At 47.5% G+C, this 23,131-nt stretch overlaps 1 protein-coding gene and 2 long non-coding RNA genes across 12 annotated transcripts in view; 2 read left to right on the forward strand and 1 right to left on the reverse strand.

Moving 5' to 3' along the window:
- On the forward strand, positions 1 to 8,050 carry LOC145506038 (uncharacterized). Of its 2 annotated transcripts, XR_014053465.1 has the most exons (4): positions 1 to 367; positions 4,181 to 4,351; positions 5,870 to 6,214; positions 7,127 to 8,050. It is a non-coding gene; the product is annotated as an uncharacterized LOC145506038 (long non-coding RNA). The 2 variants fall into 2 exon arrangements; XR_014053466.1 differs by lacking the exon at positions 4,181 to 4,351.
- Positions 2,860 to 20,182, reverse strand: IRF6 (interferon regulatory factor 6). 9 transcript variants are annotated; one of them, XM_081489655.1, is made up of 9 exons: positions 20,129 to 20,182; positions 15,770 to 15,852; positions 15,071 to 15,247; positions 11,201 to 11,405; positions 9,826 to 9,954; positions 7,274 to 7,432; positions 5,815 to 6,207; positions 4,988 to 5,106; positions 2,860 to 4,327 (listed from the first exon to the last, which is right to left on the reverse strand). In XM_081489655.1, exons 3-9 carry the CDS (start codon positions 15,242 to 15,244, stop codon positions 4,103 to 4,105), a joined length of 1,404 nt encoding a protein of 467 aa, XP_081345781.1. In that variant the 5' UTR covers positions 15,245 to 15,247; positions 15,770 to 15,852; positions 20,129 to 20,182; the 3' UTR covers positions 2,860 to 4,102. The 9 variants fall into 9 exon arrangements, with proteins under 9 accessions (XP_081345781.1, XP_081345780.1, XP_081345784.1 ...); XM_081489654.1 differs by having other exon boundaries at positions 19,967 to 20,182; XM_081489658.1 differs by having other exon boundaries at positions 15,770 to 16,457; positions 19,967 to 20,182.
- The window catches only part of LOC145506041 (uncharacterized), an 18,939-nt gene continuing 8,065 nt past the window's right edge, over positions 12,258 to 23,131 (forward strand). The window contains exons 1-6 of the long non-coding RNA XR_014053469.1: positions 12,258 to 15,019; positions 15,525 to 15,739; positions 16,068 to 16,106; positions 16,310 to 16,380; positions 19,891 to 20,019; positions 22,535 to 22,616. This is a non-coding gene — a long non-coding RNA (uncharacterized LOC145506041). The remainder of the gene's footprint in view (positions 15,020 to 15,524; positions 15,740 to 16,067; positions 16,107 to 16,309; positions 16,381 to 19,890; positions 20,020 to 22,534; positions 22,617 to 23,131) is intronic.

Below are 23,131 nucleotides of genomic sequence, written 5' to 3' on the forward strand. Positions count from 1 at the left end.
AGAGAGGCGTTGGTCCCGCCCGTCGGCGTAGGAACGGAAAGGGGAGGAGTGGCGGAAAGCTGGCGGGTGAAGCTGGTCGTCGTCGGCCTCTGCCAGCGCTCCGCCACTTCCCCACCGTGTATATTAAGTCCAGTGTCCCACCTGACCCAGAGGGCAGAAGCAGAGCACGCGGCGCCGGAACACCGTTTTATTTGTTTCTGGAGAAATTCACTTTCCTCTCCAAACGAAACATCTCAAGATTAGCGACGTGCTTTACTGATCTTCACTTGTAGGTGGTGCTACAAAGCTTTTTTCACTTTGACCTGCCTAAACCCTGAATCTGAAAGGCTGAATTCCGAGAAGTGGGTGGACAAGTGTCCTGGCCAAGGTTCGTCATCTCTAAATAGGGCGTGACGGGCATGAGTGTTTTTCTTCCGAACAGCTGTGTGCTATGTATGTTTCTAGGCGCTGGAGATATTGACAGCGTACGAAACAGACCAAAAATCCCACCTTCGTGGAACCCAGGCTGTAGGAATTCAGTTTGCTGACTTAACATGAGAAATGGGAGTCAGAGATGGAGAAGCTTTTCAATCAGGTCATTAAGAAGAAAAAGTTATTTCACTGAAAGGTTTACCAGCGATATGACCCATACCACGAAGGGGAAGAATTTCTTGGGAAAATATCTAAAGAAATGGCCCAAACTTGTTGATACGTGAGCAGAGCAGAGGCTAAAGGGAACGGTGGGCACCTATCCTGGAAGTTTCACTCCCGGCTGTACCTTGGGTCTTCATACTGGGAAGAGAGACCCTGTCCAGTGGAGGCGTGGCCAGCTTGGAAGGAGGACCGGCTTGTAGGGTTCCCATGTTAATGTTCTTAGCTCAGAGGGAGACAGAAGCAGAGTAGAAACTAATTTTAGAATTTTTTCCCTGCCTGCGTTTGTTTTCCCGTAGTAGTTAGCAATCAGTCTCTAGAAGGAAAGACTTACTTAGTTCATTCATTTATTCTAACAAGAAGAACATGCTGTGTACCAGGTACTGTGCTAGGGCTGGCAGCACAGTCCAAGACACAGAGTCCTTACCTCCAGCAAGTTTGCAGTCATGCAGGACACAGATACTGAGCAATTACAAGGGCATTGATTATTCTGAAAGATAAGTGTAGGGTGCTCTGGGGACATATAGCCAGGGACCTAATTATATGACAAGGGACCAGCCCAGATCCAACATTTGCCCTCTAATTTATACCTATAACTAGTTTTGGGGGTTTTTTCCCAGTGAGACCCCATGACAAGTCCTCATGCGCCATTTCATCTCAAGATTGGGAGGGAAGAAATGTTCTTTTTTGTTTCACTTATCAATATGATGTGGTTCGTGTCCCAAACTACATTCAGGTAGTTCCAGAGTCTGCTTTTGAACAGGATGTGCAGATCCAGACTGGGGCCAACCCAATGGGGAGAAGGGTGGACAGTGAAGAAAACAAAAAAGCTAGTGACACCGCCTGAAGGCACGGAAGTAGAAAACACCCGAGGGAGGGTGTGGTGTAACAACCAAATGAGATAGCAGACTCGGTCTGCAAGAAAGGATACCTGGCATCAGGACCAGAGAAAGAACACTAAGGGAGATCAGTGGACAGCCCTACATGCACTCTCCCAGTGTTCTGAAAAGGATAAAAAACAAGGAAGAAACTATGCTATTGGGTTAAGGCCTCATAAAACCACTCATTCATTCCTCTGACATATTCATAAGCTTTTCATTACAGTCACATACTAAAAGTTCAGTCTTTCTTGGCACCTAAACACTAGGCTCTACACCCTTTGCCAGCTCACATTTTCTGGGCCCTCATCCAGATGGACAACCTGTTAGCATCACATAGAAAAAGGGGACAGGCCCGGCCCAGATCCAACAGTTGTCCTCCCAATGTATTTACTGTGGATTTTTTTTTTTTAACTTTGAACTATGCAGACACAGAGGCAGCCAGATGTCAATTCCAAATCCCTCACTTCACCCACTCAAATGCTCCCAAAGTATAAAGTTTCTATACTTTGCATATTTCCTGGTCTCCAGAAGCCCATCTTCTGCCCACAATTAAGCACTCAGATTTCTCTTGGTCATACTTTAGTAACAGCAGATCTACTAGGTCCCTTAGAGACCCTAAAACCACAGCTTAAGCATTCCAAATAAACAAGTACCATTGCCACTTGTAATTGAGGGGAGCTTACGGTTTTTGAAATAAAGCTAGCCCAACTTTTTAGCTAGCTCAACTTCAGTAGCAAGTAGGAGGTGGCTTTAAGGGTAGCAGAGCAGACATAGACTTTCTTAATACGATATGGCCCAAAATAGGTATCAGTATTCAAGAGGATTGGAGCCTGCAACTAGAGACTAGCATCTTGTTTTCCATTTAGGGCGTGGAGTTTAAATTATGTATAATTTCACCTTAAAAAGAGTAAAAGGGTCAAGGACAAAGTAAAAGCTAATACCAGTTTGTGGCAGCCATGGCTGCAATGTTCTGCACCACTCTTCACCTTAATGGTTCAAACCCACCTACCTCCACCCAGGAGGGAAACGTGCAGGTTTGTACTAGGTGAGTCTTTTCCAGAAAAACACTGTCCAGCCCTTCTTCACACTGACCTTAACATATTCAACACCCTATTTTTCCCAACTGCAAAAAATCCAAACGATAGGAAAACATCTCCCTACACAGAGGAACTGTCCTTGTCTCTTCTGTAGTCAGAGGCATTTGTCCTGCGTGCCCAGCTCAGTCTCAGGTCCTCCTCAAAGAAAGGAAAGAAGAACAAGGGAGCTTTATCCTCTCTGAAGGCTCTCACTGAGTCATACACCCTCATCTATCTCTCTCACACACACACAGAGTGGTACAGACACCTCATTTTATTATTGTGTTTTGCTTTATTGCACTTTGCAGATACTGTGTTTTACAAATCGAAGGTTTGTGGCAACCCTGCATCAAACAAGACTAGTGGCACCATTTTTCCAACAGTATTTGCTCACTTCATGTCTATGTGTGATGTTTTGGTAATTCTCCCAACACTTAAACTTTTTTTTCGTTATGGTGATCTGTGATGTGGTCTTTGATGTAACGATTGCAAAAACATTATGACTCACTGAAGACTCAGATGATGGTTACCATTTTTTAGCAATCAAGTATTTTTAATTAAGGTACACACATTTGTATTTTTAGATATACTGCTATTGCACAGTTAGACTATGGCATAATGTAAACATAACTTTTATATGCCTTGGGAAAGCAAAAAATCTGTATGACTTGCTTTATGGCAATATTCACCTTATTGTGGTGGTTTGGAACTAGTCTGGCAATACCGCTGAGGTATGCCTGTATTTGAGTGGTAGCAAGTTGAACACCTGACCACAGAACCCTAACCTTTTTCTATGTCAACAGCTTCCTTTTAGAAGCTCAATTTGTGAGCTTTTACTCCACAGGCTGGGTGACTTTCAGACTTTGGCACCTATTTCTATTTAGATATCAAGCTTGGTTCCTAAGCAACCTGCTGACAACCAGCTCCCTCCCTCTTCCCCCATCAGGGAACCAGCCTACTATACTAGCATAACAGGTCAAACGGAGATCAATCCTGGACAAATCAGTGCTTCAGGGGACTTTAATGAAAGCGAAAAAAAAAAAAAAACATAGCGCAAGAACAAGGCAGGAGGGTTCTGTTGCAGGCAGTTTTGCCTTGTACAAATAGAATGAAGTCATCAAGTCAGAGTCTTAAAGCTGGCATTATTTCAGGCATCATTCTAACTCCTTCACTTTATAGTAACAAATATGAAGCCAAGAGGTTAAATGACTTGGTTCAAGGTCACCCCACTGGAAGCAAAGCTGCAGTTAGAACCCTGTTGTCCAAACTCCCAGGCTAAATCTCCTTCTTTTGATACTACATTATACTACCTTGGGAGGTTTAAAGAAGAAGAGGCAAGTATGAAGGGTGATTTTTTTCATAAATTAAATCAACTTTAAAAGCCAGACATACTTGGAGAGTCAGAGACTACTAATATTGTTAGAAAGAAGAAAGGCTTGAAAGCTGGTTAAATCTGAAAAATAAAAAATATCCATATGTACAATATTGTAAAAAAGAGGAAGAGGGCATTCATGATTACTGGGCTGGCAGGGCAGGGGGCAGTTGCATGCTGGGGGCGGGCTGCATGGGCTGCCAGCTTTCCTGGGTTTGCAGGATGCGGTACAGCTGCTTCAGCTGAGCAACGATGTTATCCTTGATGTCGGGAGTTGAGATCTGCAGGCGGACACTGCCACTGTCAAAGGATCGTGTGAAGTCACCAGAAAACATCTCATAGATCATCCGAGCCACCACTGGAATGACCTGTTCAGGACACAGAGCACACAGGTATCCTCTGAGAAAAACGTTCAGAGAAAGAAAAACAAACAAAAAAAACAGCAGGAGGGACCCAAGATCGAAGGAAGGACTAGTGAGGCCATGGGGAAGTCCCCAACTTTAATGTCTAGACACAGAATATGCTTTCACCTCTCTGGACTATCCTGCCAAGGTTCACTTTAGAATTTGGTTCAGATGAAGATAAAGAACCAAGAGGCAGCATCGCATCACCTACCTAAATAAATAACTGCTTATTGACAAAGACTTTTACCAAATTTCATCTATTGCCTATCCTGTTGCACAAATCCACAGCCAAATCCACAGTGGTCTTGCTGCCACTTTCCAGAATATGTCCTTAAAAGTAGCTACTTCCAAAAGAGCTGCAAAGAGTCATATCCTATTAGGTTTCTGCAAGACTCTAAAGTCAGTGAGAAAACAAAGTCTCCCATGAATCAGTAATTTGCCTTGAGGACCCTCTATTCTCCAGCCTGGTTCTGCTGTACAATATACAAAACTTTGTTGCTACTCCATCTAATGGGATTAAAATCCACACAGGCTGATAGATACCTCAACTCAGGGCTCAACCCCACACCTACGGGCTAAAGTATTGATAAAAAGGCAAAGAGTTGTTGACACTTATCTCCTCACCTGAACCAAGATGAGTTTCCTTTCCTGGGGTTTCCCATCTGGCCATTCTTCCCCAAAGCATAGGTAGATCTCAAATGGTGGCTGCTTCTCTATCTGTCCTTTCTGGTGGGCAATGAGATCTGTAGAGCATGGAAGAGCAGTTTGGTGTACTGGGTCATTCCATATCCACTCAGTAAATACCAGCTTTTATGTTATGTTGTCTAGTATAGTAGCCACTTGCCACATGTGGCTACTGCATTTAAATTCATTAAAAGTAAATATTTCTTTAGTCACATTAGTCACATCTACATACTCAACAGCCACATGTGGCTAGTGACTACCATACCAAACAACACAAGTATAGAAGATCTTCATCATTTCAGAGGGTTTTATCGGACACCACTTAAACTAGACTTGGGTTCAAATCACATCGGAAAATTTACATCTCATTCCTCTCCTTAAATATACCTGCTTGAATTTGCCATTCAAATAAGTCCCGAATATGAGAAGACTGTATGTTTAACCATTATGAAGAGTAGGGTCACCTTCTAAAGTGAAGGATAAGTTGGTGGACTCTGGGGAGCAACGAAAGGCTGTCTCCCTCTTCTGCCAACAATGGAACCACAGCCAACCTAAACCTGGCTTCAAATGTATACCTTTGGAGTGGAACATCCTTCTGCCCCAGTCACTGTTATTTTTCAGAATCAGGGTTCTCTTCTACCTTGACTTCTTGCCGAAGAAACTGTTTCCTTAAGATCTTTGCAGAGCCAGGAAAGGTAGGGCAGGAAGGAGGAAGACATACTTGCAGGGAGCCATTCCCACCCATCATCCTCTGAAAAAAGACTCACCACTAAGGAACGTTTCCAGACAAAACAGTTTGACCTTCTTTTGTCTCTCAATCAGGTTGGGGGCAACAAGTGATGGGGCACATGGCCCAGACCAGTACACCTTGCACTGGCACAGCCTGATGGCATAGATGGCGTGCCCGCTGACCTCCAGAATCAGTCCTCTATCCATGACGTCTAGCAGCTTGCTGGTGAACAGCTTCTGCTTCTCATTGGTGATGTGCTCCGGCCCCGGGAACTTGACCTGTTCCAGGCTGACGGGACCAAAGAGCTCCTCCTGGTCAGGCATGGGACCCAGGTCCCCATAGAAGAGCCGGCAGCCTTGGGGGTTGCTCACGGTCATGGTCTGCCCATACTCCTTCCCACGGTACTGAAATTTGATGTCCAGGTCAGTCACTGCAAGGTAAGAAGGGACAGTGAGAGTCCTGCTCCACTGCTCTGCCTGTCCATCCCTAAGACTCGTGCAAGTCCATTAGGATCAAGCCACCTTTCAGCGAGCATCCAGGAAGGCCACTGGCATAGTTATCCTTCCTGCAACACAGGGAGACCTCAACATATCCTGGGAATATTCCCTCAAAATGCTGCCTTGAAGCAAACAGTTCAAAGTCCATCTATACTATCTCGGTTCAATCACCACTCCCTAACAGCTAGAATTCCTCCAGCCAAAGTTCTGGGTCCTAGTCTCCCCATTTTGTACTGAGTCTTTACATCAATAGGTGTTGGAAGGAGCTGGAAAAACTAAGGCAGCATCTGGTTTGTGTTATCATGTTTGACTCACTGTTTAAAGAAACCAGAGAGACAATAAAAAATACCAAGCCATCCTTCTGAGAAGTACACAGATGAGCACACACTGTTGATCTGTTCTAATATATCACAAAAGGACACAGTTCACAGCACAGCAAATTTTCACTCAGCAAATGTCTATTGAACGCTATAGGTCTTAGCAAAGCTATCAGCCTCTTGGACACAATGGTAGTTCTCCGCCTTCCCCCAGCCCACCACCCCTACCATGTGTATTGTGAAAGGGAGAGGCAGTGACATTGATTCTTCACTGAGATGGATTTGTGCACAGTTCTGAAAGAGATATTCTCTGGATCCTAAAGCCCCTCAACACCCAAGAACCTCCTTGACCAAATCCACAGTCATTAACCTCCCTATCCCACAACTAACCTGGTCCCCAAATCCCCTAGGCAAACTGATAAACCCAGGCCTTCCACCCACCTAAGAGGGGAGTAACTCAGAGCTGCACAGCAGCCAATCAGAGCATCTCCTTGGGCAAGCAGGTATGGGCTAATGTTTCTCTACTTCTTCCCAGGTGACTCATCAGCCAGCCAGGAACCAGACACAGAGGCTGCCTGGGGGACTATTCTATACATGGCAAAGAAATGGAGGCAGAAGCTGGGGCAGGAAATGGACTGTAACAGGAGCTGAAGATCCACTTAGGAAACCAAGGCTTACTTACTTGGGAGCGAGCTGATCCACAGCTCTGGAGAGCTATAGAAAGGCTGTATAGGTGCCTGGGGCACTTCCATCTCCAGAGGTTCCGTTTTGGGCCACACTGCTTCAGGGCTGCAGTTACCCACACTGCAGTTGCCCACACTGGCTGGTGCTATGGGAGAACCTAGAACAGAAGGATGTGGGTGAGATGGCAGGGTACCACTCATGCATACCACCTGGGTCTGAGGCTCTAAACCCTAAAAGGTCCAACACTGGACCACAACTCAGTGTAGCAGCCCGTCAATAATTCCCCCAACAGACACCAAAAAGAAACAAGGTTCTCCTGCTTCTGCTTCCTAATCTTGTTAGTTCTTGCATCGACTCATAATTCTAACAACGTGCATCTGCTGATGACTAACAGACAAGTGAGTTTTCTCTGGGATTAAATCAGAATGGGTATGAACGTGAGGTTCCCTGTTGCAAAATTTGGGCCCAGCAATTAAATAGAAGCTGGTTGTCTTCTGTAAAATGAACTCAACTAAACTGGTTGATTAACTTTGAGTGTTAATACATAGAAATTCGTTTAAAAACAAACAAATACTTTATATGCATGAAACATGTAAAAGCATACTCAAGAAACTGGTAAGATCTGTCTCCTCCAGGAAAGGAACTGTTTAGAGAAAGGATGGAAGGAAAATCTTTCAGCTGATTTCCTTTTTGTACCATTATGAATCTAAACCATGTAAGAGTATTATTTATTCCAAAGTATCCAATTAAAGAAACTGAGGTTCAAAAGGTCAAAGGACTTGATTCTAAGTCCCATAGTAGCGAAGTGAAGAGAACTTAAGAGAATGAAAAACCCATCCTATTTCCCTGCTATTGTCAAAGTTGGCTCACTCCAAAGTTTTCAGATTTTTTTCCTCCTAACCTCACCTTTTATGCATCTATTCTTCAACAATTCTTCTTTCTCTGCCCAACAGCTCTGAAATCACAGAGGTTAATGTTTCTTTGATGCTTTGTGTACAAGTCTGGTTAAATCTATGTACCTATTTTACTTTTGTTTTTAATATATGTTCACATGTTTCCATAAAGGATCCAAGGTGGCCCATAACACAAGGCCACACAACAGAATCTTTAATAAGACATGAAAAGAAATAGGAAATCAGAAAAATAATTTTTTAAATAGTAAAAAAAAATAATAATAATAAAATAAAGTATATATATATTAAAGAAAGAAAGAAAGAGGAAATCAAGATCTTGGAAATGAACTGTATCCTTTTAAGGGGTGAGAAGAACAGAATGAGTCAGCCAAGGATTTGGGAAAGGATCTCACATTTCCAAATGTCCAAATCTTAAAATCTCACTAAATGGGAATGTAGCTGTGGCAATATTAGCCTGAGCGAGCTCTATGATGACTGTCTTTACTCATCACTTGGTTGCAAAGTTATGAATGACAGGGTAAGTGAAGGAAGACAAGTAGACACATAAGAGTCATTTCTTGACTCTCTGAGGAAGGGGCATCATCTAGAGTAGGGTATTCCAAAATCCTAAAGGAATCATCTTGCTATACTGAATTTTCTAGGTGGCAAAATTATCTCATTTGACCCACAGCAGCCAGGTAGCACTAGTGGTAAAAAAAAAACTTGCCTGCCAATGCAGGAGATGTAAGAGACTCAGGTTCAATCCCTGGATTGGGAAGATCCCCTGGAGGAGGCATAGCAGCCCACTCCAGTATTCTTGTCTGGAGACTCCCATGGACAGAGGAGCCTGGTGGGCTACAGTCCATGGAGTCACAAAGAGTTGGACACGACTGAAGCAACTTAGCACACGTGCACAGCCAGATGGAACTTAGAAAGGCAGTGAAAAGCTGCTCAACTGAATGCAAGTCACATGACTAGCAGCATGTCAGTGGCAAGTTCAAGTGAAGATGCTACAGAAGAGCAATTCGCCCTGTGTTTGAGAATCCTCAGCGCAATGGAAAATGCAGTACCTGCTCTGTCACACAGTGACCCTCAAACCCCTCATTTTTCCTGGGAAGCTGAATTCAAAAGGTTAAAAAAAAAAAAAAGATAAAAGTCTCTAGTAGATAAATTTTATCAGAGCCTAGTATTAAGAGCTGTAGAAGCCACAAGGTTCCCATGATACAGTCTCAGCAGAGTAGACCCTGTTAAGGGAGTGACAGAAAATTTGTACCAAGACAAACACCAGAAGAATTGGCCTACAATTCATGAAAATGATGTCTGCACTTTGACCTGAAGAAAATCAGCTAAATTTGTAACAGCTGGTGTATTTGTATATGCGATTGAGAATGAATTTCATTTTTTAATTTCTCTGAATTATACATAAGACTCAGAAGATGCTCTCTATGCCTAGAAGCCAACCCACTGGGATAACCGGGCCTACGGAATTCCTTTGCCCATGGCCCCTACTTGCTAACAGACTGGCAGCCTGGCCACAGGGTCTGGTCATTGCTCCCAGGGCAGCGGTGGGTATAGTGTCAGCAGTTGCAAAATGAAAGCCCCTTACCTCCTCTTCATCCCTCCGCAGCCCCACCCCCACCCCCATCACTCCACTCACCATTGATGTTCAGGAAGGGGAAGGTGTCCTGGATGGGGACGTGGTGCTGTGACTGGTCCAGCTCATCTTCCTCATCTTCTTCATCCACATCATTGTCTTTCTCATCCCAAGGAGCAGACCCAGTGGATCCTACCCGAAAAACAGACGCACAAGCCCACAAGCTAGCCGCTCACTTTTCACTGTCATCCTGGTAGCTGACCCACTGTTCAAGCTAGCCACTGCCAGCACAGAGGCTCCTGGGGTTCAGCATGCACCCCCAATGCCCCGGCCAAAGTGTGGGGACCAAAGGTGTTTGCCCCCCCTTCCAGCTCCTTCTCTAGAACCCTAATGTAAGCTCTCATCCCCTCCCCTACCCAGGAGCTGCACACCCTATTCCCTTCTCCTAGAAAACTTTTAACTTCTCCTCTAAACCTACTGGCGAAGAAGGCAATGGCACCCCACTCCAGTACTCTTGCCTGGAAAATCCCATGGATGGAGGAGTCTGGTAGGCTGCAGTCCATGGGGTCACAAACAGTCGGACACGACTGAGCGACTTCACTTTCACTTTTCACTTTCATGCGTTGGAGAAGGAAATGGCAACCCACTCCAGTGTTCTTGCCTGGAGAATCCCAGGGACAGCAGAGCCTGGTGGGCTGCCGTCTATGGGATCGCACAGAGTCGGACATGACTGAGGTGACTTAGCAGCAGCAGCTAAACCTACTGGGATGCATTAGCATCCCTTTTAAGGACCCAAGGACCACAACTTCTCTCCTTTGTAAACTTAATGTGAGGACAGAACCTTCCCTCAAGGCGGGGCCTCCCTAGATTCACTGGGGGTCAAGTCTAAATTATCTGGCTCTTAGTTGGATCTTACCCTACAAATTCAATGACATTCACCCATTATTTATAAAAAGAACTTAACAGCTTTTAGAATGTCATGTTAATTGAGTCTTAGAACAGCCTTTGAAATAGGCAGGAAAGATGAGATCCCAGGTTTATAATGGAAGAAACTGGGGCTCAAAAGGTCAAAGGACTTGATTCAAAGTCCCATGGTAGCCAAGTGAAAAGAACCAGGTTTAGAACTCAGACCTTCCAAGTTTTAATCCCTCCTTATTCTAAACTCTATGGCCTCTCTTCTTGATGAGCCCAGAGAGAAGCTATTTTTACAGAACTCTATGCTCCCTCTACTTTCTAATGCTTTAGTGTTCCACTAGATAGCAGGAACACCTTGCTGCGTTTATATCTTTTGTTCTCTGAGCCTCTCTAGGGACAGGATTTCTTGTTCAGCTGTCATAAACATCCTAAGTGAGGCAATTTTCAAGCTGACTATCTCTTGAAGGATCTAGCCGGGAACCCAGCACACTGTCCACCTTCTTCCCAGCAGCTGGGGCCTCACCTGGGTTAATGATCGAGCCCTGGGGTTGGGGGATGTCACACACTTGATATATCTTCACTGGGTTCATGGGCACCTCCTTGGTGCCATCATACATCAGGTTGAATTCTCTGCTCTTGTTGAGAGCACAGCGGAGCTGGGCCTTCCATTTAGCTGGGTCAGGGTCATCCACCCCTTCCTGGTACTTCCCTGTCTCCACAGCCCAGGCCTGGAGGACAGGAAACTGCAGTGAATACCTGCTGTTGCTCAGACATGCTGCAAAGCGTGCCCACCCTTCCGTATGCAGACAGACACACTCAGCCCCGCCTGGCCGCCCCATCGTCCCAACCCCAAGTGTACAGAGGCTGCAGCGGGAAACACCACCCTGGAGGACCAGGCGAGAGAGGGCCGGAGTGAGAGTAAACCAGATGCAAATATAATCTCGTGAAAAGAGAAGCCTTATCTCAAGCTTTGGTGCCAGTTGGTAACTAAAATGACCATAATGAAGGGCTGAAAATAAAGAAACATCTGAAACAAATACACACGAAGATACTAATGGTAACTTTGAAAGCGGGATTGCAGATAATTTATTTTGTTTTGTTTTACTTCTTTTTTGACATGAGTTGCTTATATAACAAGAAGAAAAAGGAAGATGGCATATGATATGAAGAGTGTGGTCTTGCTGTTCCCTCCCCCGCCTTCCGTCTTCAATCTGATGCACAAATAACTGCAGAAACCAAGTGCCTTTAGGACTAAAATAGCCTGCAGGAGGGCAGGACACGCACTCTGAGAATTCAACTCGCCTCAGCGGGCGGCAGAGGGCCTCAAGTCCTAATAAACTCACATCGCCTGCCTTTCCCTACTTCCTCAAACTGCCACATTGGGAACATTTCTCTGGAAACACCAGTGGCTGGTGGCCTGGGCCAAACCCACTGTGGCCTTGCCTCTCCAGTTTTCAGTTTCCAGGTCTAACAGGCATCCCCGTGTCTGCTTCATGGGATATCCGCCCTTCCCCACCGTGAACATACTTTCCATGTCTGCGCTTTCTTCAGGGCTGTGTAGTACGTCCTGGTGCAGAAAAGGGGGATGTCGTCTGCCGAGGACTCGAGATCGGGAAGCACACGGCAGCCTGTTCAAGCTGACGGGGCCCGTCGCTCGTCCAGTCCCACCTCTGATCCTCAAGCCCAGACGGAGTTTTTCGCTGAGCATTCTGGTCTCCCTCAGTCACTCCCTGCAGAGCCTCGCAGTCACGAGGAAGCTTCTTCCAATGGCCAACCTGAATCCTTCTCCTCCAATTCACTCACTTCTTCCTATCCTCTTCTGGGGCCAGGGGGGCTCCCCTCCTTGCTGTGCAGTATGGAGTGAAGAGGGCTGACAAGGCTGCTGCCCTCAGTCATGTAGCAGGCTCCATTGCATCCAGCCCCCGGTAGGAGATCTCCACCTCACTGGTCCCCAGTGTCAGAGAGTCCTATCTCCAGTCGCGCCTGGCGGTGCCTGGCAGCTGCCTCTCCGTTTTCCCCTCCATTTGTTTGACCTCCAGGTCCACTCCCCTTCTGGACCCACTCAGCTGGCTTGGGCAGTGCTGACTTTGGCACAGGTCTGCAAATTTCTGTGGCTCCCTGAATCCCTGCCCCTCCATGGAGAGCAGCCAAACTAACCCAGAGCCCTTTCTGCTCACAGCACAGCCACCCCCCAGGGCCCATTCAGATGCTGTGGAGGACCTGAGGCTGATGCAGCAGAGGGTCGTATCCACCACATGACAGCCGTTGTCTTCATAAACAACCCTTGTTCAAACCCAATCTGAGATTCTGGTCACCGGGCAGGTCCCTATTTCTCTTCCAAAAATGGACACAGTCTCTGCATTTTTATGGCAATTTATGAGTCCCTTTCTAGACGTTTATTTCACTCAATGCTCACAACAATCTCGTGAGGCAGGCAAGACTGGTTTTATCCCGATTTTACCAAAGGGGAAGCTAAAGCCCAAAGAGATTATGTGACTTGTTCAAGACCATACATGTGAGTGACGGGAGTCGGATCTGAAGCCAGGACTCCCAGCTCCTGGTCAGAAGGGACTGTCTGATAATAGAGCGGGGAGCAGATAGGCCTGGGTTCAAATCCTGGCCCCACCACTTATTGGCTATGTGATTTGGGCAAGTTATGTAACCCCTCTGAGATTCAGCTTTTACATCTACAAAAGGAGGGTAACCTCCTTCCAGCATCATCAAGAACTAAATGAGATAATGCGCCTAGAGTGTGGAGCAGACACCCACTTAAGGCTGGTCATCAACTCGGCACCCTTATCTTGCCAAAGGCCTGCCAGAGCTTGGGATCTGTGAGGGCACCCTCACTCTCCTCCTGACATCCAGACCTCCCCCTAGCATTCCCCAAACAGATGCACGGCTATAACTAGGACAGAGCGGCTGCCCACAGCTACCTTTTCCTCAAGGCCTAAGGATCAAGAACATTCTCGTGAGTGGAACATTCGGGAACCAGCCTCTTTCCCCATGGCCAGCCACCACCAGGCACTTTAACAGCAAGTCTGGCTGCAGGCCAAGGCCACGGCAAGAGGCCAGACCAGGCCCATCCTCCTCTGATGCCAGCTCCAATAATTGGTGCTGGTTTCCTTACCACTTTTATATCATTATTAAATTTTTAAATTAAAAGCACTGATCTACTTTGTAAGTATTCACAGGCCAATTTTTTCTCCACCTCTCATCTCTATACCCAATATAACAGTTCTAGGATGGCTCTCCTTTGAGGTTTGAGTCCACCCCTCCTAGCCCAATCTCAGCCAGAACCTGGAGCATCAATCTTGAGAGGCTCAGGATAGAGTCTGGATTTCACTTGACTTACAGCTGCTAGTCAGGGAAAAAATGGAGAAACTCATTTCTCCGTGTTTTGGAGGTGCAGAAACTAAAGTTACTCAAGAGACAGAAGACTGACCAGCACAGAGAAGTTGGTCTGGAGCAGAGGCACAGGTTCCAGAGTTACAAACCACATAATAGCCCTTCCCACAACTACCTTCTCACTGACTTCCGTCTTAGATTTTGGTTTCACTTACATTTTATAAAATGCCATGTGATTCAATCTTGTTTTCAGTTAAGCAAAATAACTCTCACATCCGAGCTATTCTTTACTTAAGAAAACATTTGTAGAATAAAAACGTGTAATTAAATCACCATTCATTTTTTTAAGATGGCTCAGTGGTCAAGAACCTGCCTGCCAATGAAGGAGATGGGGGTTTAATCTCTGGGTTGGGAAGATGCCCTGGAAGAGGAAATGGTGACCCACTCCAATACTCTTGCCTGGAAAATATCCCATGGACAGAGGAGCAAGGAGGGCTACAGTCCATGTGTCGCAAAGAGTCAGACACGACAGAGCACGCATGCATCGATGGATGGGACAAAATGTTTTAATACCAAAAGAAACTTGCAGAGGGCCCTCAACACCCATTCTCCGGGCTGTTAGGAGCCTGCTACCACTCAGTAGTTCTGCCTGGGTCTGCATAGCCGTTTCCAAGCCAGAGCAAGAGCCTTGAGTGAGTGAAAGATTGACTGCTGGCTGACCCTCCAGAGCTCCAGAACAGCTCCAGCCTACAGGCAATTAACAGGAGCATAGCCAATCACACGTGGCATCCCTTGGGAGGTGAGCTGAGTACCTTCGACCGATGGGAAAGAATAAACGGCCTCAACCGTAATAACAGACATGCCCCAACAAGAGAAATCACTATGCCTGCTAAGTCTGTCCCCCCACTCGCATCAACAATATTCTGCTGCATCAGCATCTTGGATCAGTACCTTCTTCACGCCAAAATTGAAAACAAGACAACAAAAAACCACAAAGGTCTGAGAACTGGAAAACATTTCAAATGAGATGGTAAAAGAAGACCTTTACCTTGAAAATGGTATTTTCCTCCTCTTGCTGGGGGCTGTGCCGGGTGGCATGTTTCCAGGGAATCTGGAAGCGTTTGGAGTCCCTGTGTAGCCAGATGAGCCCCGGGTACAGGCCACTATCCACTTGGGCCACAAGCCAGGGCTTCAGCCGAACTCTGCGGGGGTGGAGGGCCATGATCTGGGTTGCGGGGAGGGGGAGAAGTGGGGAGACAGAATTAGGCCAGCCCCTGGGAAAAGTTCCCAGCCACTGTTCCCATATGATAGAGCTACAGTTTCATTAGATTACAGCAAAGAAACTAAATATGGGAATAAACTGTGCCAGGTGGGGAAGAAAAGAAAAGAAGTTAAAAGGTTCTTTTGATTCTTATTCCAAAGCCATTTATTTTTCATGCTCCAGCCAAATCAGACTTATCATGTAAGTAGATCACATTTCTTCTATTTAAATCCTGAGGCAGAAAAATAAAAAGATGATGTCATCCCTGCTGGAACACAGTCCTTCCTGAAGTACCAAGGGAACAGAAGGGAAATTGCCCTTTTCAATCTCATCTCAGGAGAGGGAAGAAAAAAGTTATGGAAACAGCAAAGGATAGACAAGAACTTGAAGCGCTTGCTCTCTTTTTAGATAACTACGGAATGACAGCATCGTGATGAGACAGAAGTAGGCAAAGGGGTGGGTCCTGGTTGCAAAGTCCTCACTTACATAGATGAGCAGGCAGAGTATCCACAGGAATCTGAGAGCTGGGCCTCAAGTCAGGTTTCCTTTCTCTGGGCCACCGGAAGGTTCTGTACAGGGTTCGGGGGTGGGGAGGGAAGGGGAGTCTGAGCTGGTTATCCCTAGAACAATCCAGTGCTCTTGTAACTGAGTCTGGTAAAGCTCAGAAGCCCTGGAATAATCAAATATCACAGTGCCTAAACCTAGAGTACTAAAAACAGTCATGAGACAAGCTCCCTTCTGTTAGGACAGCCTCCTCACCTGGGTCTGTTTATCTCCCCCACAGAGGCTGAGTGGAACTCATTGGCTACAGGAGCCAGCCTGGGTAAAGTCTGCAATTGATTCTCATACAAATAGAAGGGCTTGGCGCAGCCTAGCAGATAACATTTGGTGCCAGCGGGGAAACAAAGGCTTGTCCCAAATGGGTGTCTAAAGGAAAGAGCAATCCCTGAAGAACTGCTTGCCTGGGATGTTGCATTTAGATTCTTTTTTGTTGTTGTTCTTATCTCACTTTGTTTTTACTTTCAGGTGAGAGATGCCTGCAAAACAACGTTCACTCAACAAATATTTGTTGTCAGCTACTGTGTGACAAACGCTAGGTCAGTTACTAAACACAATGTTTTCATCAGAGTGCCTGAAGAAATCCACGCTGGAATTGCTCAAACCCCACAAGAACCTGAGAAAAGGAAGATAAATAAGTCACCTTCCCACCTAGAAAGATTCCCACCGGGGTCGTGGTTCAGAAATCATACCAGTTGAGTCAGCTTAAGTCTCCCCTTGGAGGAGCTTAGCTGAGGGGGTGGCTGGCCCCTAACGCGTCACTGCTTTCCCCGGCCAGCCTGACAAGAAACGGGAAAACGCAAACCCAGCTGGGTCACCGGCACTTTAAGAGCAAAGCAGGACCTGCCCTCACCTGAGCCTTCTGACCCAATTACCAAGCCATGCAACTGAAACCTATCCCCGCTGGGACCAGAGCTCCCCGTGGGCAGGCGAGGTAGCGTGGGGTGTCCAAGTGCCTCCTACCCCCAGTTCTTGGCCTTGGTGTAGGTTGCTGCGAAGGGCAGCAAATCAAGCTATCAAACCCTGGAGAACATTTACCTTATAAGGAGGAGGGAATGCATATCCTCCGCAGGGTAAGTTCTAGCCTTCCCTGCCTGGCCTGTGGTAATGGGGGGGATGGGGCGAAGGAAGAACCAAGAGAACCGGAAATGGGTGGCAAATGGTCCACCTAATGAGGGGCTTTTGAGAAGATCTATTGCAATACGTCAGCCCCTTCCTATAGTGTTCCCTGGTGGCTGAGGAGGGAAAGAATCTACATGCAACGTGGGAGACCCGGGTTCGATCCCTGGGTCAGGAAGATCCCCTGGAGAAGGGAATGGCAACCCACTCCAGTATTCTTGCCCGGGAAATCCCATGGACAGAGGAGCCTGGTGGGCTGGAGCCCGTGGGGTCGCAAAGAGTCGGACACAACTGAGTGACTAACACAACTTATTGCAATATGGTCAGTCCTGTGTCTAGGACTGGCAGACATGTGAAATCCACCTCTTGAAGGATCTTGGGCTTTGAAGAAGAGAGTTCCTCCTAGTTGATCCACAGCACATCAAGAGAAAAATTAAGGCAACCAAGCCAACACAAGGCAACAAGCACACAGAGTGATGGGAGGGAGAAGCCGCCACCCGTAGAGATCAGTGATTAAGATCTAGAGCCCGTGTTCTCAGCATTCTCCCAAGGTGGCAGCATGCAGGGGCAACCCTGCCCAGCCTCCTCCTCCCTGCCCCACCTCCATCACAGCTAACCCTCCCCATCTTCTCAAAGCCGACCAGTATCTCCACCTGCCACCCAGTAACTAAGACTACAAAAACAGGCAGAGGGAAAATTGGGAGGCAACCAAAATAACAGAGAAAAACAGCTAATCAGACATTCATAGGCTGCAGTATCAAGCAGCAATTAACATCGAGGCATCTGAAGAATTTTTGTTGGATTTGAGAAAATGTTTATATATGTACTTAAGAGGGAAAAGGCATCATACAATATTGACTGGATAGTATCTCCTCCATCTTGTAACATAACATGCACTTGTGTATATATGCACATAGAATTTTTAAAAGGGGTAGAAATAAGATATCGATCCAACAAGAAGTTCTTAGTCATTACCCAAGTAGTTACCTTAGTGATGGTAGGATTGTGGGTGACTTTCAGGCTTCCCTACATACTTTTATACGATTCACATTTTCCTACAATGACATGTTTTGATTCATAATTTAAAAACAGAACACTACAAGTAATTTTTTTTTTTTAACCACAGGAAGCTAAGGCATTTCTTGGCCACTGGGAGGTAAAAAAGATGATAGCCTTCAGCTAGCAGAAACCATGGTAACAACAATCCTCTATATCTACAAAGGCTTTATAGTTTTCACGTACGCTTTTGCTTAATGTGTCTGACTTCAATCTCATGATCTAGAAGTAGTATTGTTATCATCCCCATTTTATAGCTGGGTTAACTGAGGCACAGCAAAGTGTTTTATCTGGGGCCTGGACCCAATACTTCTGAGTCAGAGTGTGCTGTACCATAACCTGCCACTGCACCCAGCCTTCCAAGTTTCTCCCTTCTTCTATAAACCAAAAACATCGACAAAGATCCAAGCAGCACAGAGGGCCAACAAAATGCTTAGGAAGGAGAGTGCATAACATGCACCCTTAAACACACCTAAACCAAAGTTTTCTTTCAAAACACTCTTGCCACCCAAATCCCAAGGCCCACAGAACAACCCTAGCCTAGTTGAATTCAGCTCTGGTTATCTCTAGCCACCATCATAGCAAGGTTCAAGGCCTGAGTCTCCATCAGGTATTCAACCAGCCACAAAACAAAGATGCTAACCCAATCACTCCCCTCACACTGGGCACTGAGCACAGATGCTTTCAACCTCCCCAAGGCATGAACTATCCTCTCTCACACCCCCAATCCAGGGAACAGGTCCCCTAGACACACCCGCACTGCCATCTCTGCAGCCCCTGCCCAGACTAGTTTCCAGGAACAAGGCCACCCTGAAGCCGAGATTCAACTGTCAATGATTTTGCTCAGAGTAAAACACACACATCCTCATTTCTTGCAGACAGGCCTCAGGGGATGGTCCTGCTTTTTTTCTCCCTCCTCCTGGAGGGACCTGAAATGCCATCTACCAAGTTCCCCAGTCTTTCCTCCATTTAGTTCAGCCCTGTTTAGGGGTAAATTCTAGGCCTCTACTCATAATTCTTATTCTTAAGCATAATTCTTATGCTTGATTGAAGTTGGGGGCTGGAGGGCTAGCGACCCTGTGTGGGGTGCTGTTGTCAAGCGTTATACAAACATCTAAGCCTAACGTGCTGTCCTGGGTCGGCACCCCGCCTTCACCAACCCCTGCTCAAACGCCTTCTTCCTCTCCCTTCCTGGTTTCCACTTTTGACAGCCACCAAGAGAGCAGGGTCGCGTCGGGATGACCCCTTTACCACACAGAAGGCTCCCTGTGAACAGCGGCACCCCGGGCCTGCTTTCCAGCCCGGCCTGGAAGACTTTCCCCTCTCCCGCACACCCGCCTTCCAGCCCCTTCAGGCGAAGAGAGCCTCACCCCCAGAGCAACCACACCCGGCGCCACCCTCCCCAGCACCTCGTTTGGCTACTTGGAAATCCACGGGTGTCTCCCAGGCTCAGGGCGAGGGGTCTGACGGTGCTAAACAAATTTCCAGGAGAGAAAACAAACCGGCCGAAGCTACTGGTCTCCCCGACCCTCAATTTCCCAAAACACCCACCAAGATTAAGGGCCGGCCGGCCGGCCTGGGAAATCCCCTCTTTGGGCAGCGAGGGCTGGCGGAGTGGCGAGCCGGTAGGACCAGAGGGGTGGAGGCGCCCTAGCGCGCCCGTACGGTGGGTGGGTGGAGGCTGGGAGCCGCGCACTCTAGCTGGGCGGGGAGGGAAAGGAAGTGGACCGAGGCGAGGGGTCGGAAGGGTCCGGCGATCCCAAGCTGGGGCTGACCATCCAGTAGCCACCTGGATCACAGGGACGGACACCCAGCCCTAGAGGACATCGCCCGACGCACAGATATCCCTGAGCAAACTCTCCTCACCCCTACAGGCTCTAGAGGGGACCCTTCACCAGCGGGCGTGTCCTGCCTTCCCCAAGCTAGTCTCCGGACTTGTGGCCTTCCCACCTGTCTTCAATCCGGCTGCCAGAAGCGAACGTCCCTCCGAACCAAGTCCCCAGGTACGATCACCAGCCGCCACCGCGCTCCTCGACCCGTAGGGCGAGCAACGTCTGGCTGTGCGCTGGTAGGCACTGCGGGCTCGGCTCCCCGCCCCGCGCCGGCCCTCACCTGCCCGGCCCAGGTGCGCCAGGCTCACGTCAGCGCCTCGCCCGGGAACGCCGCGGCCCCCACCTCCGCCGCCCGGCCCCGCCTCCCAGGTGCGGCCCCGCCTCCCAGGTGTGGCCCCGCCTCCCGGGTGCGGCCACGCCCCACGCGTCCGGGATTGGCAGGTGGCGAGAAACATGATACTCTGTGTTCCTGGGAGGCCCAGGCCCTCTCAGCGCCTTCCCCACCGCCCTGCCCTGCTTCTCATTCAGGCTGAGAAAGTTAACGCCCGGATTCAGGTCTAGACCTGACCCCTCGGGGCTCGTGGGCTTGTGCACTGGAAGCGACTGCGAGGAAATCTAAGTCGAGAAGATTTAGATCTAAATCGAGAAGGGGCCTCTCCTCCCTTCTGCCCCATAAGCACCCCTTCGATATGGAGGCGGTGCTAGTAGGAAAGAACCTGCCTGCCAACACAGGAGACATGAGAGACACTGCTTCAGTCTCTGGGTCGGGAAGATCCCCTGGAGAAGGGCATGGCAACCCACTCCAGTATCCTTGCCTGGAGAATCCCATGGACAGAGGAACCTGGCGAGCTACAAGTCCATAGGGTCACAAAGAGTTGGACACAACTGAAACGGCTTAGCACGCACGCGTGGAGTCAGAGATTCTCAGTTCAGTTCAGTTCAGTTGCTCAGTCGTGTCCGACTCTTTGCAACCCCATGGACTGCAGCACGCCAGGCTTCTCTGTCCATCACCAACTCCTGGAGTTTGCTCAAACTCATGTCCATTGAGTCGGTGATGCCTTCCAACCGTCTCATCCTCAGTCAGCCCCTTCTCCTCCTGCCTTCAATCTTTCCCAGCATCAGGGTCTTTTCAAATGAGTCAGTTCTTCACATCAGGCAGCCAAAGTATTGCAGCTTCAGCTTCAGCATCAGTCCTTCCAGTGAATATTCAGGACTGATTTCCTTTAGGACTGACTGGTTGGATCTCCTTGCAGTCCAAGGAACTCTCAAGAGTCTTCTCCAACACCACAGTTCAAAAGCATCAGTTCTTCAGCGCTCAGCTTTCTTTATAGTCCAACTCTCACATCCATACATGCCTACTGGAAAAACCACAGCTACAAGTCCATAGGGTCACAAAGAGTCGGACGCAACTGAAGTGACTTAGCACGCACGCATAGAGTCAGTTAACTACAAATAAGGGTTTAGAGATTCTGGGTTGGCCCTGTTACCTGTGGGCCTGTGTGAGTGGAGCAGGATGTGGGGAAGGGATACAGGACACTTAGTCCCTTCTGAGGAAAGCCCTGTGGCTTCCAGGACAGGAATTCTGCTTCTACTCTGCCCCTTGCTGCTGTGACCCTGAGTGAGTTCCTTAGCTGCTTGGTTTCGATTTCCTCATCTATTCAATGAGAATAATACTCCTGCCTTTTCCAAATACCGTCTGGTAATGATTAAAAGCATGGCCTCTGCAGCCAACTATTGGGATTCAAATCCAACTCCATCAGTTACTATAGACTTGGGCAAGTTTTCCTAAGCTGTCTCCTCTTCAGTGTCTTATCTGTGAAAAGTGAAAGTGAAAGTCACTGAGTCGCTTCCAACTCTTTGCAACCCCATGGACTATATAGTCCATGGAATTCTCCAGGCCAGAATACTGGAATGGGTAGCCTTTCCCTTCTCAAGGGGATCTTCCCAACCCAGGGATCAAACCCCAGGTCTCCCACATTGCAGGCGGATTCTTTACCAGCTGAGCCACCAGGAAGCCCATCTGCAGAAGGATGTAAATAATCATAACTACCTCAAAAGGGTATTGTGAGTATTCAAAAAATTACTTCATATGAAGTGATTAGAATGATATTTGGCACTTCCCAACGGCAGTATAAATACCATTTTTATCGATGGGAAGATAAAAAGTACCAGAAAGGCAGTGCCTCACAGAATGAACGGACATCTCCTACTATTAATTTTTATTTATTTATTCATTTTTAAATACATATTTTCATTTATTTATTATGAATGATTATTATGAACGATTGTAAATGGTTCACTTATAATCGATTGTTTCTGTTATCCATGTGCAGCGCTTGGTGTTCTTTGCTGCATGTGGGCCCTCTCTGGTTGCGAGCGGGGGCTGCTCTTCATTCAGCGTGTGGGCTTCTCATTGTGGTGGCTTCTCTTGTTGCGGAGCACAGGCCCCAGAGCACAGGCTTCAGCTGCAGTGCGTGGTCTCAGTAGCGTTGGCATCTGGGCTCAGTTACTCCAGGGCATGTGGGATCTCCCCAGACCAGGGATCAAAGCCGTGTCCCCTGCACTGGCAGGTGGATTTTTAACCACTGGACCAGCAGCAGACATTTCTTAGTATTACCTGAAATTCAAGGCCTGTATGTCCCCTAATGGGTGCCTGATAAACATCCCCTCACCTTTCCCACTGCAGAGAACCTCAGTCCATATAGAGTGCATACGTACAGTGAGCTGAGTACCAGCGTGTGGGATGCTGCACCACTGGGCTGTCACAGGTAAGAAGGGGCACAAGCAGGGTGCTTAGGTTTTGGAGTTTAAAGCAATGAGTGAGAGACCGTGGTGAAGTAGTGTTATGGACTGAACTGAGTTCCCTAAATCCAGATGTTGAGGTCCGATAACCCCTCGTGTCTCTGAATGTGCTCTGACTTGGAGATAGCGTCTTCACAGAGTTAAACAAGTTAAGATGCAGTGATTAGAATAGGCCCTAATCAGATATGACTGGTGTCCTTCTACAAAAGGGAAATTTGGACATAGAGACAAATAGACACTGAGGAAAGAGGATGTGAAGAGACACAGCGAGGAGACATCCATCTGCAAGCCAAGGAGAGAAATCTGGGACAGACCCTCCCTTCCCTCGAAGTCCTCAGAAGGAACCAACCTTACTGAGACCCTGATTTTGAACTTCTGGCCTCCAGAACTGTGAGACAATACATTTCTGTGGTCTAAGCCACCCAGTCTGTGCTCCATTGTTTCAAATGCAAACTAATTTGGAAACTAGCAAACTAATATA

This window comes from Giraffa tippelskirchi, chromosome 5 (genome assembly GCF_054371585.1).
Source record: "Giraffa tippelskirchi isolate mGirTip1 chromosome 5, T2T-mGirTip1v1.2.pri, whole genome shotgun sequence".
NCBI lineage: Eukaryota > Metazoa > Chordata > Mammalia > Artiodactyla > Giraffidae > Giraffa > Giraffa tippelskirchi.

Excerpts from the sequence above, each read along its gene's own strand:
- IRF6 (XM_081489663.1), bottom strand. The coding sequence starts at position 15,244 with ATGGCCCTCCACCCCCGCAGAGTTCGGCTGAAGCCCTGGCTTGTGGCC. Across the intron at positions 6,208-7,273 it reads GTGGATCAGCTCGCTCCCAA|TGACTGACCTGGACATCAAA; the intron begins GTAAGTAAGCCT and ends CTTACCTTGCAG. Across the intron at positions 4,328-4,987 it reads GGAAACTCATCTTGGTTCAG|GTCATTCCAGTGGTGGCTCG; the intron begins GTGAGGAGATAA and ends TGTCCTGAACAG.